Source organism: Setaria viridis, chromosome 9 (genome assembly GCF_005286985.2).
Source record: "Setaria viridis chromosome 9, Setaria_viridis_v4.0, whole genome shotgun sequence".
Lineage (NCBI taxonomy): Eukaryota > Viridiplantae > Streptophyta > Magnoliopsida > Poales > Poaceae > Setaria > Setaria viridis.
Genome location: NC_048271.2, coordinates 41,150,437 through 41,171,089, shown reverse-complemented (window position 1 = coordinate 41,171,089; position 20,653 = coordinate 41,150,437). Strand labels below are relative to the sequence as shown.

General features: G+C 45.1%; 2 protein-coding genes across 3 annotated transcripts; both read right to left on the bottom strand.

Moving 5' to 3' along the window:
- Positions 1-1,297: 1,297 nt before the first annotated feature.
- On the bottom strand, positions 1,298-3,338 carry LOC117840261 (protein ELF4-LIKE 4). The gene is made up of 2 exons (XM_034720739.2): positions 3,043-3,338; positions 1,298-2,065 (listed from the first exon to the last, which is right to left on the bottom strand). The coding sequence occupies exon 2, from the start codon at positions 1,921-1,923 to the stop codon at positions 1,549-1,551; it is 375 nt and encodes a 124-aa protein (XP_034576630.1). The 5' UTR covers positions 1,924-2,065; positions 3,043-3,338; the 3' UTR covers positions 1,298-1,548.
- Positions 3,339-5,359: 2,021 nt separating this feature from the next.
- Positions 5,360-8,913, bottom strand: LOC117835907 (uncharacterized protein At2g37660, chloroplastic). Of its 2 annotated transcripts, XM_034715233.2 has the most exons (9): positions 8,595-8,910; positions 7,884-7,970; positions 7,744-7,802; positions 7,362-7,457; positions 7,082-7,162; positions 6,543-6,605; positions 6,284-6,457; positions 5,897-5,992; positions 5,360-5,766 (listed from the first exon to the last, which is right to left on the bottom strand). In XM_034715233.2, the coding sequence occupies exons 1-9, from the start codon at positions 8,776-8,778 to the stop codon at positions 5,686-5,688; spliced, it is 921 nt and encodes a 306-aa protein (XP_034571124.1). In that variant the 5' UTR covers positions 8,779-8,910; the 3' UTR covers positions 5,360-5,685. The 2 variants fall into 2 exon arrangements, with proteins under 2 accessions (XP_034571124.1, XP_034571125.1); XM_034715234.2 differs by lacking the exon at positions 7,082-7,162 and having other exon boundaries at positions 8,595-8,913.
- Between the last annotated feature and the right edge of the window lie 11,740 nt (positions 8,914-20,653).

Below are 20,653 nucleotides of genomic sequence, written 5' to 3'. Positions count from 1 at the left end.
CCTCCTCTCCTCTTCTTTTCCGCATCGCGGTCCTTCTCGCGTCGTCTCGCCATGTCGGAAGCCTGGTGAGGTGGCCGTGGACCTCCCGCCCTGCACGAAGCTCTCGACGATGGAGTGGTCGACAAGCACGGGGAGGGTGCCGACAACGCGCTTGACGATGTCGTTGGCGCTGGAGGACCGTGACTTGTCCTGGCAGAAGTGCGTGGTGACGCCGCTGTTGAGGCCCTTGGCGCAGCGTTTTGACCTCCTCGACGGGCCACTGGAGCAGGTTGCTGCCATTCTTGCTCCATGGGAAGGCGTTGCCGCCGCCCTCGCCCGACGATGACGACACGTCGGACCTCTTTTCCGACACGCCGGCCTCGGGGCCCCTACTGCTGCTCATCGTCCTCGCTGCCGGCACCGGCACGGGCCGCGGGGTGTGATGCGGATGACGCCGACCAGCACCGCGATGGCGGCGAGCAGCAGCGTGGTGAACAGGACCACCGCCGCGGCGTATAGCGGCGAGTAGGAGTAGGGGAGCGGCGTCGTGGAGGAAGCACTATCCCGGGTCTCCATTGTCGTCTACCTAACTCGACCTCTAGATGGGTTAATGGAAGAAGAAGGAGGTAGAATTAATGGCGGCCGGACGGCCTTGTCGCCGATCTCGGGCCGCGGGACGGTGGCGAGGCGGGGTCAGGCGGAGGCGGGCACGGTGGCAGGGCCGGTGGAGGCGAGGCGCCGTGGTGCCCCTCACGGGAAGAGAGAGAGTGAGAGGAGGAGGCGGTAGGACCGGCGGGCGAGGCAGAGGCGGCGGCGAGGTGCCGGGCGTAGCCAGCGAGGCCGGGTGGAGGCGGCGAGGTGGCGGGCGGAGAAGGATGGCGGCGAGGTCTGGCGGGGAGGAGAGAGAAGAGCGCGAGGGAGGAGAGAGGGGAAGGGGGCAACGGGGAATTGGTCTTGGGGGACCAATTTTAGTCAATTTTAGCTACCCCAAGTGACTAAAGGATTATAAGGGTGCTAAATTTTAGCACTTGAATTTTAGCCCACCTGTTTGGGAGCACTTGTGACTAAAATGGACTAAAATAGGGGTGCTAAAGTTTAGCGCCTCTCCCAAACACCCCAAAATAGTTTGACACCGACAAAGCAGTTTGAAACTATCACAAATGAAGTTGGTAGAAATCCACACTTGTACAGTTCTACTGCACATCGATGCAGCACTGTGAAGTGTGAACTGCCGCTGCCAGCTGCAAGAGAAGTTTCAGATCGGGAATTTCAGACAAACTTCTCTCACGCTCTGTGTTGCTGTTGCATCGTCCATGAATTGCATCAAAAATACATTACCTCATACTGGCTCATAGCAACAAGAAGATGATTAACATCGGCTACAAGAATATCATGAGTCGAGAGGATTGCTCTCGCTCATATGTAACAGTAGCAGTCGTAATGGGAGATAAGACGATAGGTAGTGCCGTAGTGGATTGGTCGATAGATACAAGAACAGCTCAAGTCAAAAGAGTGGAGAGAGAGGTCGGTCCCTGGCTAGCTAGCTAAGAGATGATGAACAACAAGAAGTCAGTCGAGGCCGGACCTGATCCGCTTGTGGCCGGCGCCGGCCTGCCGAACGGTGCCGACGGATCCGCCCTCGGAGGCCGCGCGGCCGCCGTCGGAGGCGGCGAAGAGCGAGGAGAGGTCGGCGTAGAGGTCGACGACGCGGCGGATGTTGTTGTTGAGCTCCCGGATGAGGCCGACGTTGCGGGAGAGGTCGCCGGGCACCTTGGACTCGTGGTTCTGGTTGATCTCGTTGATGAGGACGCGGTTCTGGTCCAGCAGGCTCTGCACCTGCACGAAGCTCGTCTGGAACGCGTGCAGCACCTTGGTGTCCACGCCGGCGCCGGCGGCGCCGGCGCCGCCGCCGAACCCCGACAGCGTCGTCTCGCCGCCCTCCATGGAATAGGATGCGCTCCCTCCTCTGCTTCTTTATCAGTAGCTCTGCTCCGCTTCGTCGTCTTGCTGTTGGCTTGCTGCGCGCCTGTGCCTGAATTCTTGGCGTCTACTTAAATTTTGGGAGGACTTGTCAGCTCTGCATAGTCTGCAAATGAGAACGGGGGAAATTGGTGAGAGAATGAGGCTGCATAATAATTCTCGCTAAAATTCGAGTGGGATAAGGATGTGAGTTCACTTGACAAATTTCAAGTGGTTGTGGTTTGGGCAATCGAGATTTGGCCATCACATTACTGCTGGCCTCAGCAAAGTAAAGGTGGAGACATTCACTGTTGGGGCATCGGAGGACAGCGTACTGTGCTACAAGATCAGATGTACTTGCCGAATCTTTCTAGCTTGGGCCCGAAAAATCGACAAAAATCTCGGTAGTAACGCGATTTCCCCCTTTATTTTTCCGCAACGACTAGAAGAAATCCATCCAGACAAACAAGAAGGGACGGAAAGCGCGTCGAATTTTGGGGGGAAAAGACGAATGATGAATACGATAAAGGCGAGGCTCGTGCTTCGGCGATTGGTTGATTAATTGCGTAGCGTAGCAAGAGGGGCGGGCGGCTCGGGGGGAATGATTTGAGATCCGACGAGCTGGGCGCAGAATTCCCGAGAGCACGTGGAGACGACCTCGAGAGTTCGCCGAATAGGGGAAACGAATCGGACGCGGCCCTGAATCGGTTGGGCCAAATCGCAGCGCAATCCGCGAGAGGAATCGCAGGATTCGTACGGGGAGGAAAATCGGCGGAGCGAAGGGGCTCAGGCTTGGGCGGGACGAAGGCGGCAGATTGGTGCTTCCCCTGGTTGAACAGGAGCATCCAGACGAATCCCCGACTCCAGTCAACCCAGCATAACGACGAACAATAACGGAAACGAGCCCAGAAGGTGAAAGGAAAAAAACCGGAGATCTTCACCAGCAAGAGAGACGAGACCGCAGCCAGAAGAATGATGCTCAACATCAGACCAGGCAGGGCATGCTCGCGTTGAACGCCATGGCTTCTGCCTCCGCACTTGTCTTGGAGGGGAGATGAGAGGAGAGGAGCGGAGGAGGAGGAAGGCGGGGGTGGTGGTGCTTACCTCGGTACTACTCCGTAGCATCGCCGGTGAGGAGGTTCCGTCCGTCGGGTACTCCGTCAGATCATGAGAGACGGAGGGGCGTCGGAGGGAGGAGAGTGGGGAGGACTGAGGAGCGAGGCTGCGAGGGGGGAAGGAGAGTGGGGAGGTGGATGACGATGGACAGGAGGAGATCAGGAGATCCTCAGACACACGAAACAGGCAGGCCAGGCCGACCTTCCTTCCGCGCTGCTTTCTCTCTCTCTCTCTCCCCCCCCCTGTTTTTTTATTGCTCTGAGTATGGAGAGAGAATCTTTTGCTAGAGAGAGGGGCGCTGAGGGAGAGATTTGTGGCACGTTCCGACACGTTTCTCTCTCTCCTTGCGCGATGGCCGATGGATGTGTCCTGATATTTCTGCCGATGGATGTTCGCGTGCAGTGGGATTCAATCAATTTCAGGAATTCCGAATGTTTTTTTTTTATGTTTGGGGACTTGCTTGGGTCTATCGTTCGTGCTTGCGGCAAGCCGGAATCTGACCTCCCAATCCTGTGGCAACCGTTTGCTCCGCCGCCAAAAGTTCTCTTTTCAATTCGGAGCCAAGTTGAATTTTGAGGGCAATTTCACTGCGGTAAAGACCACCCTTTACAGCGGGCACAGAGCAGTAGGGCACTGTGCACCGAGGAATTCACAGTCATCCATGATCCATCCATGGTCAAATTCCTTGGGATGTCAGACAAGTTAATGTGCTGACCGCATTCATAAATTCCTTGCACACGGATTCAAACTGACTCCTTAGGTGTAGGGGTGTTTGTTTTGTAGGGGCTAAACTTTACCCCTATCATGTTTAGATACTAATAAGAGTATTAAACTCTTATTAAATATAGGTTATTATAAAACTAATTACATAGATGGAGGCTAATTCACAAGATGAATCTATTAAGCTTGGATTAATTAGGCTTAATAGATTCATCTCGCGAATTAGCCCAGAATTTCTACAATTAATTTTATAATTAGCTTATACCTAATTAGCATTCGACGATGTGACAAGTGCTAACCTCGGTACTAGTACTGACATCTTCCCTCCCCCATCCTGACATCCTTGCACTGCCGGAGCTACCATTTCTACTCTTCATTGAATCGTGACAGGCTCTCGAAGAAAAAATGCAATTTTGATTATATATTTGAACAAACAACCGGGTTGTAACTTTAATTTTAGATTATTCTTTATTACTCCCCAAGAGAAAACAGTCCACCGTAATACCGAAGGCTTCTAACTTTTAACTGTAATCGAACCTTTGATTACTCTTCCGCTCTTAACCCAAAAGCGATCCATCGAACGGCAAAGCACTGAACTCCAAGGGGCGCCGCCATGTATGGCTAGTTTGAGTACAGGCAATCCGGTGGTTGCGCGACGGCAATATCTAATCGCCGGCGGCACCAACGCCATCGAATCTCCCAACCACGCGGCGGCAGATATAATTAAACCGACGGTGACAGTGATATCTGCCATCTCCATTCATGGAAGATTTGGTCCTTGGTTTTCTTTTCTCATCAAGCAACCGGACATGAAGCTTCTAAATTTGATTATCGGATGGAAATTTTCTTATATCAACTTTTTTGCAGGGGCTGAATCTAGCAATGTCTGAATCTTTCCTACCCCATCCAAATTTCCTAGGAAATGACAAGTATTAAACCAAGAAGTTGAGGATGATCGCACACGTAGACGGTGAAAGCAACTTAACTATCGTTTTCCTCACATAAATAAAAAGAAAAGACATGACTAGATCGACTTGAGGCATAAAAAAAAGAATAATCCAGTGATAGGAGTATTTCTTGAATGAAAGAAAAAAAAAAGTGAAGGATTGGTGTAAGCCGTTTCTACAAGCTAGTGCCTAACTTTTGCGGAAGTTCTTGTAAATTCCAGTTAATGTTGTTGCTGTCCCTCTAAGTTTGATACCTGTCTCTGTCAGTAGACGTAGCTTTGTGGATAAAAATATCAGCTGTTTGTACATGCCCCTGCAGAAGCCGAATACTAGCTAGCATGTGCATCGACTTGACTTATCCTCAAGTCAACCATAATGGCCTAATCTTCAAATTGACATGCCAAAGAAAGGAGTATCTGGGTAGATTTGAAATACTACACACAGAGATCAAGTTTTCTGGATAAAGATGGACAGCAGTTTTTCATGTTCTGCAGAAATCCGAGGATTACATCAATGTTCTGCAGAAATCAAGTACCCTGTGACATTGACTTCTATTGCCTCCAAGTCATAACCTTGATGGCCTTAACAATCTTCAGGCTGACCAGCAAATAAATAATTGCAGAAACGCTAGATACATGTGCACAGAAACACTCATGGATGATTAAACAAAAAAATTAGAATTGTAACACCATTTGAGCTGCAGTTTCACAGTACAAGATATTGAATTAGACCAACTGCTGCAGAGACGTGCATAGCCTCCTTGGAGGCTGAGGTAGATGTGCCTCCACGTCTCCACGCACTTTTGTTTCATCAGGTATATGATTAAAATAAAATAGCCACACAGGCTAGAAGATCTAAGGTAAAACTTTAGCTCTTTCTCTTTTGAGTCTTCAAATCCCTTATTTTGGGCTCGTTTCTATTTTCCTTTCTCACAGTTCGACAGAGGAGAAACACTTTCCAGTTTTTACTGTACCTCCTCATCTCTTTTAATCTGCTCTACAAGCCATGCTTTCCAGTCTGCTACCTTCTCATCACCATTTGCAACCTGCACAATGCACAACATTTTCTGTTCTTGTTGTCTTTCTAACAGAAAATATTCCTTAAAAGAAAAGGAATGCCAATCATGACAGTTTGATCTCGAGACCTGATGCCTTATTGAGTTAGTTACTGCATACCTCAAAAATGAGTGTCTTTCGGGGAATGCCATCCAGAGCTTCCACGCAGATGGTAGCCGCATCCTCTTTGCTTATTCTTCCCTTGGCTGCTACGCCCTACACATTTCGAGCACCACATGATAGGAGAGACCCCATAAAGTGACACATCACAACAATGAACAGTGTAGGCATTTCAATATGATAATATTCCTCTCAGATTCCCAGCACTTGAAATGCATGTATGATATTCAATTTGGCGCATGCAAATTATATCACGCAATGAACACAATAATATCTGAATGTGTGTCCTTCTCATTGCATGATATTCATATAGTTCAACTACATATCGCTAGAAAAAATGCACAGGTTAACATGCACTGGAGGTAAGCTGGGTTTTTGAACTGATACCTTTGTAAAATCGAAACCTCTCTCACCACCAGGGGTGCTTTGCAGAGAACCAGTCCTGATTATCGTAGATGGGATGCCAGATGAGAGAACCACTTCTTCATCCCTCTCTGCTAGCTTCTTCAGTTTGCTGTTCATAATAGCTTGCAAGCCACCACTATTTCTGTAGACAGGCAGCTGCATTCTTATCAAGATCTCATAGGGGCAATAGACTGATACTAGAGTCAGCTGGATCCTGAGGAATTACGAGAGCATTGCAAACCTGTGATAGCAGAACAATGTGTTCGACACCCTTGAGGTCAATCGGTGCAGAGAAGAAACCGTCCTGTAAAAATATCAATTTCAAATGTTAATCTTGAAAGTGAAGAGGAATGGCACTTCATAAGTGCTGGTAGATAATATGTTCTCAGATAAGCACATAACTTACACAGGACAGTACCTTGCTTAAGATTAAGATAAATACAATTTGTTTAACAAAAAGTTCCAGCAGATTGACCCATAAGTTTTCCAAATATGTGGTGGATCTATGGAGGATACTTAATTGACTCTTATACCATACCAACACTCAAATTTCTAAATATGAAGACTCTTCACATGAAAGTCAACAGGAGGGAACTAAAAAAAATCTGTAATTGTCTTTTATGTATATTAAGAAAAGAGTGCCACAAACAAGTGCCAAACAATCAACAGTTTTCCAGATAATAAAAATATTAAACCTCATGATTATTTTTTGGGCAGATAGTACAGCTCATGCTTTGGGAGTAACTAAGCATTGAATAGAAACACCAAGCTTTAACATACATTGGCTGGAGAAATTACAGCACGAACGCCTTTTAGTGCTTTCTTTGTGAAGGATTTATCTTCCATATCACCAACCATGCACTACAAGTGAACCAAAAGGTGATTACTTGCATGATATTCATTATACTTATCAAAAAAATAATTAGAAAATAGATCGGTAAAAATTGCATGTACTTTTTTTTTCTTATATAGCTAATTTCACCCCTAAAAGATGACAAAAAAATTAAAATATCTGAGAGATAAAGAATGTCCAAATACAGTCAGAGCACCAGAGTGTCACCTCCACATAAGTTCCAAAAGCTTCTTCAGTCGATCGTTTGTCCTTAACAAGTGCTTTTATTCTAGCCCTCTTCAGAATTAGTGCCAATATCACCATCTGACACACAAGGAAATCAACTTAAATCGGGTGCATTTTGCCAAAAGGTCTACCAACAAAAGTTCAGATTTTTTTTAATCAACCGAAACATTTAGGTGTTTCTTTTAGGATTTTCCATTCAAACAACTTGTCGTGTTAGTTGGATTATTTTTACTAGAATATAGTGTTCAGCTCAGATTACTGGGGAAAGAAACCAATGATAGGCAAATTTCAGGATTACTCTACTAAACATCAGTGCAACGGCAGTTCTGCAGCAGATGAAAATAAAACATATATAAAAGGCAACCTGTCCAATCTCACTGTCACCATCAGTGACTAGAACAGCGTCTCGAGGCTCCACAATATCTGTTGTCACCCCAAATCTGCCAGCAAATAAGAACAATGGCTACCAAGGAGTTTAATTTACAGAATAATTTCTCTATGTACCTGGAGAGTCCTCCTCCTCATCCTCAGCACCCCCATCCTTGGGAAGCAAATCGGGTGCTCCATACCATCTTCTTAACTTTGGCCCCCCTAGAAACATTTGAAACAAGTCAGGGTCTGCATGGTTGGCGGGCACACTTTGCCACATTCGAGTTATGCAAGTTTTGACTTGTGGCATGGGTTAGCTATCCTATCATGTTGGATGCTGGCAGGTGGCACCTATGTTTCCCCAACATGCAACGTTCATGCTTGTACACTCATTTTATTCTCAATGTTTCTTAAGTTGCCGCAAACATTTCCTTCACCAATAAAGTACGGCTAAACAAACTTACGCAAAATGCGGTAGCCATTGAGGCGACTCCTTAAATCCTTGATTCATCACTATTTAGGAAAAGAGATTAGGCTTTCAATTATGGACTGTACAGAGCAATTTACAATGTAACAAGGATCAATTAGATAAACAACAACAGAAAGCTGATTTTATTCAGTTGTCGCAACTGAGTGATCCGCTGCCTAAGAGTCTAAACACGTGTTTCTCCAATAATTTTTAAATCCCACTATGCTGATTCAGAAAAAAAAAAAAAGAGGGTCCATTCAGCTACCACTACCACAAGACGAGCATCGGCTCTTGATTTTCATACAACCTCAGCTATTCGGCCTCGAAACAAGAATGGCCCAATACGAAGCCGGTGTGATTTTGCATAGTCCACATACCCTCGATGTAGTCGAGGATGCGGTCGGTGAAGCTGGCCTCGTCCTTGCCCTTGGCCCGGATGACGGCGAGAAGCGCCGGCCTTCTTCTTCCCGTAGAGGGCAGGGCGCCGACACCCCTGGCCCTGGCGCGAAGTGGGGGCGGAGGAGTGGGGGAAAGGCGCGGGAACAGGGGAGACGGGGGCATTGGCTCGTGAGGAGGCGCACGAGAGAGGTTTGCCGTTTGCCTGCCTGCGCTCGCGCTCTCCGGCGGATTTGGCGTGCGTGAGCGTGGTCGACAGCTGCGAGAGAGGGGGGATAACGAACGCTTGGACAGTTGGACAGATGGTCTAGCGCCACTTCTTGCCTGCTAACACTTATAATGGGCCGTCGCTGCATCCAAGTTGGAGGCCCAACCAGTTGCTATGTTGCCCTACAGATCTGGGCCTGAAGTCCGCCGATAGTTGCTCTCCGAAAACCCGTTTTGTTACTGGTCTTTCTATCCTTTTGTTTTTATTTTTCCTTTTTTCTCTTTTATGTATTTTGGATTGCCAAAAGCCTCTCCTTCTCCGAGAGTTCTTCTCTAATCAGCAACATCTATAATTTGGAAATATGTGAATGTTACACCAACAATTAAATATAAGGTGCTAAAAAAATTAATTATTAATAGGTTTATTTTACGTACAGTTATATTAAAAAATTAATTATTAATAGGTTTATTTTACGTACAGTTATATTGTCTGATATCACCTTATTCCTCACAAAATGATACATGTGCTCACATACATAATATCCACATAAATTATTCCCTTGTTCCTGTCTCAAGCACATTAGTGGGAAAAAACAAGTTATGAAATATTCGTGTTATAGAATGTACAAAATGTGATAACTTCATACGTACCAGAAACGTTGTATTGAATGTAAGTTTTTCCTTGAATTCATCACAGTGAGTCTTGCGGAATCATTTCCATGCACTGTGAATTAAAATAATGAATGATACAGTGGTAGGTGAAAATTTAGGAAACAAACTTTTGCATGGAGATATGTCCATAATTATTACAAGTATAACATGTCTTGAATATCTTGTACTCGTCCTTTGGTTTCCTTTATGAATCAAACACAATAACAAGGAGAATCCAGTGGAAACTGCACACATAAATATTCATATTAGAACTAACTAACATTTATTAGGTAAGGAAAATGAAAATAAAAATAGATGGCGCCCACACTTACTTAAAGTTGTAAGGCAGTAGTATGTATTGCTTGTAATTTTGTTGCTCCAAGAATTTGTATATTGCGTCCAATGTAAACTTTGGTTGATCCCGTATCTGTTTTTGGTTAACAAGCGTTGGATCCATGAAGCCAATGTTGAAATAGGATTCTTGGCGGCACCTCTGAATTAGCATCCTACATAAAATGAAAGACAAAGTTAGTAGGGCGACACACACACAAAATAATGATCTGAGTCAAAATTTACATCTAATAAATACACACTTATAGAACTCAGGCGCCTTTTGAGAGAGACATCAAGGGCATCCATATGGTCATAAATATCCTTGAATTCCAACCACAGCAGTTTCTCACCTTCACCGAAAAAATCAATCGGTTTAACACGAAGAGCGAACATGACCCTTTCCTTGGCTGACTGCTCCAAGTACTACTGATGGAATTCATACATCTTAGTTGAAAGCTTCCGTACCAATTCAGGACTGACTAGAGGCTTGCCTAACTCAAAGGGTCATTTAGGTACAGTCTTTTGTAGAGGTGGCGGTTCAGCTTTCCCTAGAACTTCAGCAAGCGAGAGTCCTATGTCTTCCATTAACTTAATGACCTAGATTTGTTGTACTAAAGGCAAAGCTGCTATAGCTAGAGCGTCTTTATCGGCTTGCTGATCTTGCTACCCGAGCTGGGGGACAGTACGACTGGACGACGACTCTGCTTGTTTTCTCTTCTGATAAGACTTAACTAACGAACAATCCGATCGTAGTTCGATAGTAATGTCTTCTTGACTTCTTTTTTCATACCAATAAAATACTTTAATTTGGTTGGATCTACTGGCTTAGGCTCCATCTCCTTCGCTTTTCTTTTTGCAGCTTTTTTTCCAACCACTCCCTTACATATGCTTGTGATGCCTTCCCCAATTCCTCAGGAGTCATATCGCCTGCTAGCTTCTTAATAGGTTCAAACTTCTTTGTTTTCTTCCTCGATGGTCGTGACTTCTTGAGAGGTGCTATAGGTTCCTTGCTCGTACCAAACGTTAGTCCTGGCGCTACAGATGGTGATCGGGGAGGGTTGTTTTGGTTGTCATTGCTTGCGCCTTCAGGATTCGATGGTGTTGGAGATGGTACTGGAGATGACGGTCTTGAGTTCTAAGGAGATGGTGGCTGTGGGGCTCTAAGGGAAGAAATGATGCCTCCTTGCCAGGGATGATGATGTAGCGTTTGCGCTATAGAATGATACCATGAAGTGCATCTGCTAGTGTCCTATCCCCGTCACCTCCCGGGAGGTCGAGCTCTAGGGCTTCATATTTACTATCACAAATCTGCTCCACCCCAACACTGGAGTAGCTAGGTGGAATCTCCAGGCCATGGCTTATCTGTCGTGGCAAGATTGGTAAAGCACTTCCGTACGCCACCTGTACATATAGGAGAAATAAAGAAGTTATTAAACTCCCGAGGCATAGATCAATTGAGATAATTGTATAAATTATATATATGTATATCTTAATAGTGAGGTTGCCAAATGGTCTGTGCAGCTCACATGAGGTGCACTAAGTGATGTCATCCACAAGGTATCGTTCGTTGTCTTGCGCAACCATGGGTAAGCTTGGCATGTTCTCATCGCGGACCCCTGTGGAAGCACAGTTGCTTCAGCGTTGAGAAGGGCTGGCGACAATGTTGGGATCTGACAGTGCTCCAGATTGGGCCATCTCAGTAACTGCCAGGGCCACTCACCGATTAATTTCTTCATGCATTCTTACATCTTGTTCATGCATTTTAGCTTCTAACATGCGCTGCCACCTCTCCTTTTATTGTTCCTTTCTTCTCTTCCAGCTTTTGTGCATGTCAATATTCCTACGGAAAGCAAACTTCCACAAAACCACCCCGAAGCCTTGGCAACGTCCTGGGTGTTCGGGATTCCCGAGTGCCAAAGTCAGCTCATCGTTCTCTCTATTAGGCTTGAAGTTTTCCATTTTAGAATCTTCAATGTTTTTTATAAGCCTGAGGGTCTTCTGACGTATTGTTTTGTTGAAAATAAGTGTAGATGGCATCCAGATTCTTCTTGAAGGTCTGGAATTGGATTGCCATCTTCTCGAGTGTCCAGTATTTCACAACTTTTTCATCGATGCCGTCGGGAAGTGTGAAGTGTTTCTTGATATCTTCCCACAACATATCTTTCTATGTCTGCGGCAACACGTATGGATCATCTTTTTTACCCTTCCATTCTCGAATGTTGATGGGCACGTTGTTCCTTACAATAGCCCCACATTGACTCACGAACTTTCTAGCGACTTTTTCGGGAGCAATTGGTTGGCCCTCTTTTGTCACTACGGTGATGTGAAGCCTTCCCTCCATTATCTTTATATGACCTCGCGGCTTCTTTGATTCATCGATCCAGAGGGCTAAAAGTTCAAGATTCAATAATTAGTACGTAGTAATAATGAATATGAAGTTATAGATGGGGTAAAATAATGAAAATGATATATACCTTGCTGGAACCTTCTATCACGACAATGTCTTTTTCCGCAATGTCATCAACGTCGTGCTCGGGCTCATCATTGCCATCACCGGACATGTTGAGGAACATGTCCGCCTGGCTACCCTCATCCTCGGTTATCTCCCAACTACTGCCAGCAATAACCTGCTCCATTATATATCTTTCATTCTCTTCATCTCCCAACTCAACTATATCCTAACTGCTCGCACAATAAATCAACTATTGGCTAGTAGGAAAAGAAAAATGACACTCTAGTAAATGAACACATGATTGAAAATATACACTTGTACAATTTATTACATGAAATTATAAATATGTAACATGGAATTATATATACAATAAAACTTGTACAATTTATTACATGAAACTTACACGAAATTAAACATTAAAAAACTTGTACAATTTATTACATGAAATGAAATAATTTACATGAAAGAAATACACATCAAACCATACATTATACTAATTTTCTATAACTTCCTATGCATTTATACTAATTTTCTATAATTTCCAGTTGCATTTATACTAATTTCCTAAGCATTTCCACTAATCTACTAAATTATTCTAATTTCTACTAAATTATACTAATTTATACTACTTTCTACTAATTTCATACGTATTTCTACTAATTTCCTAATTTAATCTAATAATTTCCTAAGCATTTATACTAATTTCTACTAAGTCCTAATTTAATCTAATAATTTTCTAAGCATTTATACTAATTTCTACTAATTTCCTAATTTAATCTAATAATTTTCTAAGCATTTATACTAATTTCCTAATTTAATCTTTCAATTTCCTAAGCATTTATACTAATTTCTATTAATTTTCTAATAGAAAAACCCGGCTTGCATCACCAAGCCGGGGGCTTGCGTCAGCGCCCGTGGCGCCGCGCCGTACAAATCGGACGGCGGCGCAGAGGGTCGGGATGGAGGCGGACAACGGTACAGGGGACCCGACGTCGGGGAGGGGGCTGGGCGTCGGTGCATGGCAGGGGCGGTGGCGCTGTTGTAGTGGCGCTGGCGTCCGGGTGCTCGGCGCCACGCGCCGAGCAGCGGCGGAGAAGCCGGCGGGCTGGGAGGAGGACGACACCAGGCCGGGAGGGCGCTGCGCCGCGGAGCCAGGCATGGAGGCGAAGGGGCAGCCGGTGGAGGAGGAGAATAGGGCATCTGGGCATAAATGGGGGAACTGTGGAGGAGGTGTCGGCAGGCGGCGCGATGGCCGGGAGGGCTGATGACGACACGCGATGAGGCGGCTGTGGGGCTGGCCGATCGAGCGAGGGCCAAGGCACGACCGCGGAGGAGGATGAAGAGGCGCGGGGAGGGCGAGCGCTGAACGTCGACGCGGAGGCGTGGCGGTAGCCGAGGAGGAGAACAGGCGGTGCGACGACAGCGGCCAGCGGCGGACGCGGCGGCTGGGGAGGAGAATGCGGCGGCGGGGGCGGAGCAGACGAGAGGCGGCAGATCGGGGGAGTGAAGTGAGGAGGAAAAAGGGGGTGGAGAAGATGTATTTATACCCCTCCCAACCGGGACTAAAGGGCCTTTAGTCCCGGGTGGACTTGCCAACCGGGATTAAAGGGGGCTTTAAGCGCAGGAGAGGGAAAAGGCATCTTTAGTCCCGGTTGGTATTAGCCCCTCCTTTTCGTTTCCCACTGGTGCATTAATTTATATATGTTTTAAGTTGTTTTGTAATGGTGTTGTTAAACAAAAATAAAAAATTTACTTATTTTGAACATGCAAAAATATATTAAATTAGCAAGTATATTTAAAATAAATTTGAATCAGTCATTAATTCTATACTAGTTTATTAAGTTTCTAAAATAATTATTTTAATGCATCAATTGATCAACAAACTCTTCAATTAAATAATTTAAACATGCAAAAATGCAATTGATGTATATGGTTAAGTTAACATTGTCTATATTGATCGAATAAAGGTTCACCATAGAGCATTACAATATAATTGAAAGGTTCTTAGGGTCATAGAGCATTACATAAAGGTGCACCATATTTAGTGCATTACAATGCAAGGTTAAAAAAAACTTTTCCTTGACGAAAGTTCCTTCTCATGATCGCAGCGTAAGTACGGTGCATGTTCTTTAGCTAGCATGATGCTTGGGTCAACTTCGACAGCGAATGGAGGCATGCCATTAAACTGATCATAATCATCTGACTAGTCTGTTTTGTCGTCGACTCCCACGATTTTTTTTACCGGGAAGAATTATGTGGCGCTTTGGCTCCCATGGTTTTTCTTTATCTTCTGAATTTTTCTTGGGTTTGCTAGACACGTCAATGTCACTGTTAGGTTATTTTGAGCCTTGGATAAGCACTGACATCATAATGAACTTCCAGTTCATGCACAGCCAAGGAGGAAGGTTGAACATACATAGGGTCATAGGCCAAGTACTGGGACTACTACTCAACTCACCGAATGGATTGAATCCATCAGTACTTAAACCAAACCTTATGTCAGTTGCATCACTTTCAAAGTTTGGGAATGCTCTATCAATTGATCTCCACTGGACCCCAACCGCGAGTTGTCTAAGCATCTCATCTTGCTTACATTCTTCTTTGTGCCATCGCATCAACTTAGTATTCGCCTTGTTTCTGACAAACGCTTCAAACGTGGTATTATAGGGAAATACCACATCACCTTCACAGAACTCTCTTCTTGGGAGGCTACCCCTTAACATCACCAGAATCATCTCGTTTGATCTTATACCGCAGCGCTCCGCACATAGGACAAGCATCCAATTTCTTGTATTCATCACCATGATAGAGGATACAGTATTAGGGCAGGCATGTATCTTCTGAACCTCCAATCCCAGAGGGCAAACAACTTGTTTAGCTTCATATGTTGTGGATGGCAATTCATTATTCTCGGAAAACATGTTCTTTACAATTTTCAATATCCTCTAAAATGTGTTATCGGACACACTATTTTTTCCTTTACAATACAACATTTCTAGTGTGGTATCCTATTTTTTATGCCCCTGCTTGCAATGTGGGTACAATAATTTTTTGTGATCATCTATCATGCGTTGCAACTTTTCTGATTCCTTCTTAGTTTCGTAGTCTTTCTATACATCCCGTAGCACCTGACCAAGATCATCAATAGGGTTGTCTTCTACAAACTCTTCTTCATCAGCATCACCCATTGTAGTATCTGCAAAAGTTTGGCTTGCAGCCCAGTCCAGAATATTGTTATCATCCTCCTCTTCTTCGCCATTTTCCATTATAACCCCTCTTTCGCCGTACTTGATCCAAACTAAATAGTTAGGCATGAAACCGTATCTAAACAAGTGGCTGTGAAGAGTTCCCCCAGGAGGAGTAGTCCTTCTTGTTACGGCATTGGAAGCATGGACAACATATGAATCCCGTCTCTAGCTTGTTAGTTTTGGCCACTTCGAGAAAATAATGCAAGCCATCAACAAACTCCTTGGTCTGTCTATCTGCGTTATTCTGGAACAAGACAATAAAGATATATATACACTAAAGATTACAGATGCTCCATAGTGGAATTCACGTAGTCACTAATCCTAAACCATCTGTTCGCTGTCCAAACCATCTATGCACATGACTCAATCTTCTTCAAAGTCTATGAAGAGTCACCTCCGCTCCTCCAGTACCAGAAAATAATGGTACAATAGAAGATTTTCGAGTCCACATACTTGGGCTGAATATCATAAAGGAATCTTGAAATAATTGTCCAAACATCTTTTGGAGCAGGTACCACATTTTTCATAATAGAAGTATTGTGGCATACAATAGCCTGTCCAGGCAAAAAATCTATTCACTGAGCATGGCCCATTTTGGCAAGCCAGAACCAAAAGCCGATGGGTCAAGGTCAGTGAATAGATCTCTGCCTGAATAGGCTATTGGACCCTATACTTCTATTATGAGAATGTGGCTCCAAAAGGCATTTGGAAAACTATTTGAAGATTCTTTTATGATATTCAGCCCAAGTTTGTGGACTCAAAGTTCTTCTATTCTACCATTATTTTTGGATTCTTGACTCCGTGAAGTCCACTATGGAGCGTCTGTAGTCTTTAGTGTATCTTTGTTGTCCTATTCCACAATTGTAGCATTAAGTTGACCGGTGTAATTTTCATGTCACTCTAATTTAACATGCAAACTATCCAAAAAATTGTAGCAATGATCAAAAATTCTATTTCTTACACCTACAATTTAGTTACCTCAATGTTAATGCAATGACTAAATATTAAAAATACATTTACTCTATTTTTTTTCATACCTAATATTCATCAAGATATTTATATAATATGAATCATATATAACAAGCAAGCTATCCATCAAATTTTAGTTCAAAAATATGTATAAATAAAAAATTCCCATCCATTTTCCCTCATTCTAAAAAACTCATTTTTTCTCTATCTCTAAAGCATAAAACAAAGTATAATAACAATAAATGAATGGAGGATGAAGTAGCTAACCTTTACAATACTTTGGATGAGTGAAGTCCCCACGAAAGGAAAAAAATCGAGCAGCACCTCCCTAAGCTCGCTTGCTTGCCATGGAGAAGGAGCCCGAAGCTCTCGGTCTGAGTGGCTCGGGCTCGGGGAGGAAGAAGCTGACTTTTATAGACGAGGTGTTACCAACCGGGACTAAACCCCCCACCAGATTCCCTCGTCACCACTTGCTGTTACAACTGGGACTAAAGGTGGCTCTTTAGTCCCGGTTGATATTACCAATTGGGACTAAAGCTCCCATCGTCGGTGGCCGTTCGTGGTGGCCGTTTGACCCGGGACTAAAGGGTCCAAAAATGACCAAGACATATTACACTGGATGAAAGATCTATTCTCTACCAGTGCATAGAGCTTAGGGCCATTCCGGTTCTTGGAGCCCACAGGGGAGACGAGCTCCTTCGTGGAGCCCGATCAACTTATAGGCCTCCTACAAATAGAAGAAGCTCATAGATGGCCCACAAAGCTAGTCAAAAACCTACCGCACAGGATTAGAGCATCTCCAATAGTTTACTTAAACTGGATTGTCATACCTAAAAACTACCAAAAGCCTAAAAAGTAGCTCCAACAGATTTGCTATATGGATTGCTATCTCTAATTTTTTTAGGCTATGACCTAAATTTCTCTTTTCTTGACCCAAATATACCAATCCAACTCCTGAATTGCTATATTTTGTTCTACATGCGGGAGAGATCAACCGAGAATATGGATGTTTTTGTGCTCATCCCACCGCCATCCTCTCCCATGACCATGCCACCTCTAGCCGTTGGACCATGCCACAATCTTTGCCATCACCCGCCCCTTACCCTTCCACCTCCCCGACCGACTACCACTGACCTGAGCTGCCCTCCGTGCCACTGGCCTATGCCCCTGGCTCCGCCTTGCCATGCACCACCACCGCCTGAGTAGCCCGTACCTTGCCCGGTCGTGCGCCACCCCTCCCCTGAACATCATGCGCCCCCTACTCCACCCAATTCAAAGATCAATTCATCAATTTGGAGCTCAATTTGGTCTATTTGGAGCTTAAATCGGAGGCAAGGTGAACCTTAACGATGAGGATAGGAAGGATGACGGCGAGCCCCATGAGGAGCATCCCAGTTGGACCGCCAACCATGGCTGCCGCCGCCGATGCCACTCTGATGCGGAGCTCGGTTACCGCGTCAGGGAGATCCAGCCTAGGTAGCTCTGCCGCCACCCTTGCCAAAAAGGAAATGCAGCAAGAGATGGGTAGAGTCAAGTGGCAGCCGGAGTCCAGCAACTAGGGGCGGGCAGTGTCGGTGTTTTAAACCCGGCAACCTACCGAGGGGTATCTCGAGGTAGTAGATTGGTTGGTGGGGATCGCCGGACCTAGAACTCGAAGAAAAAAGCGACGACACAAGACATAGATTTATACAGGTTCGGACCGCCAGAGTAGCGTAATACCCTACGTCCTGTTTGGGGTGTTGTATATTGCGCCCTGCGCTTGGATGTTGTTTGGTATTGAGGATTTGGTCCTCTGTTGTGGTTCTCTGAGGTCTTCGCCTACCGATCTAGGGACCTCTGCCCTCCTTTATATACTCCAAGGGGCGGGATTACTGGTCGATTACAAGGAGGGGTTCTAGTAGAATTATATGGTATGATTCCTAGTAGGATTACAGAGGAATCCTAGTAGGAGTTCGTTTTCTTCCTTCCTTGCGGGTAATGGGGATCTATCCCCGACAAGCCCCTGAGCGCTTCATAGTCGAATGCAGCAGCCTTCGAGTATTTTCAGATGCTCGCTAAGTAGTTTTGGTGCTCTTCGAGTACTTCGTTTGGCTGAATCTTTAAAGTTCCTCAAAGCTGCCATGAGGCTATGGTGTGCTCAAGCCCTTGATCGTTTTGATTTTGTAATCTTCATTATGATATTGAGGGCGGTGAAAGTCGCACTCCATATGGAATAGCCCCTGAGCCTTAGGTTGACTGGAAGAATCAAGATGAGGGTAAATAAAATCTTGAATCTTCTTCTTTCATCTTGAAAAAATTAACTATTGGGTATAGCTTATCAGCCCCTGAGCCTTGGAATGATTAAATAATCAATTCAAGGGTCTTTATTGTTCACGCAAGTCGTCTTTCAAGTAGTCATTTGGTGTCCAACCCCTGAGCTTGTGCGCTAGGTGAGCTGTATGAGCCACGTTAAGTAGTTATTTGGCACTTAGCCCCCAAGCATTGAAGGTAGCTGAGCCATTGGAGATATTCCGAGTAGTAATTGGCACTTAGCCCCCGAGCCTGGGAGCCATTGGAGGTACGCTGAGCGTCCTGGAGAGTCGTCGCCGAAGCTTGACCTGCAAAAAGAGATGCATACATTATGTAGCATATTGTAGAATTTGGAACTACTGAAATTTATTCAGTGATGTGTGTAATGTAAATATTATGTGTCATGCTCTTGTTTCGGTCATATTTTTTCCGAGTAGTTAGCCTATTACGTTTAGGCTCTCAGTCCCTATTTAGCCATTGCCACTATGTGTGAGATTTTTGTCTCGTGTACGCATACTGGCACTGCTGCTACGGAGATATTTATCTCGTGTCCTAGCATTTAGGCATGATAGAAGATCCAAGGCATTCATGAATTGAGGCGTGTTCTACTCGAGTAGATTAACAACCGCTAAGAGAAGACATTTAAAATAATTAGTTGGCATTGCGACAAAAAGACTGCACGATTGCGTGTAAAGTAGTCATTGAGACTTTTTTGCCTTTTTGGCGAGGAGAGTGCGTGTTTGCCGCGTATAGGATTTGTTCCTCACTAGGGTGTAGCCGCTGTGAGCCTCTAGCACTTAGTGCACCAAACTTCGTGGCAGAGCCTCCTAATTCGGTGTATCAAGCCTGTGGCGGAGCTTTCGGAACTCGATGCACAAAACTCGTGGTGATAGGCTCCGTAATTCGGTGTACCAAGCCCATGGTTGTAGGTTAACATGCCCCAGGAATAATTGGCAAAGTGTAGCTCTGGAGGGTAATTTCCGTCGAGAGGCGTACACAAATAAGTAGTCAGCGCGTTGCCCTAGATGCGAAAAATAAGCCAAAAATTATATAAAATAATTAAAAAAGTGACTTAGCTTGATTCGTGGATGATTGTCGACGAAGCCGTGGCGGTCTTCGTGAAGCCGCGATGGTTATTGATGAAGCCAACTAGTTGGAGTTGATTCTGACTAGTTGTTGATCACGTGGAACCCGCCCTCAACTAGTTTTCTAGTCGAGACGAGTAGTCGAAGTAGACCGTCCTCGACTAGTTTTCTAGTCGAGACGAGTAGCCGAAGCAGTCATCGGTGACTTGATGCGGCCGGACGTCGGGGTAGCAGCGCTCGCGTACATCTTCTATGTACGTTAGGCTATGATTTTGAGATCTTGTGGTAGCCTTCCATGTGCGTGTAGCACAAATCCCTCAAAATTGCTTTTCACGGATAGTAGTCGGAGCTGATTATTTTCATCAATCTGCACATGACTGTAACAGATCTTTGTCATCTTGGGAATTATAGCGTGGCTCCTTCGGTCTGCCTGATCTCCCAACTCGAATCAAATTTGCCTCTGCCTTGATCGACGAGACGCATGCAGTAGCCTGCGGTGGAAACCGACTCGGTCTTCGACTGGAACGAGGAGCGCATCGACTCTGTCTCGGCGTAGATTTGTCTACTCGGAACTCCAACTCAGCGACCTGCTTCTTGTCAAGTAGATTGGTTTTGATGATGAGGTCCTTCAAGCTTGCCCGATGATCTCAACGATCACCCCTACCTGGCGCGCCAGATGTCGGTGTTTTATACCCTACAACCTACCGAGGGGTATCCCGAGATAGTAGATTGGTTGGTGGGGGATCGCTGGACCTGGAACTCGAAGGTAAAAGTGACGACACAAGATACGGATTTATATAGGTTCG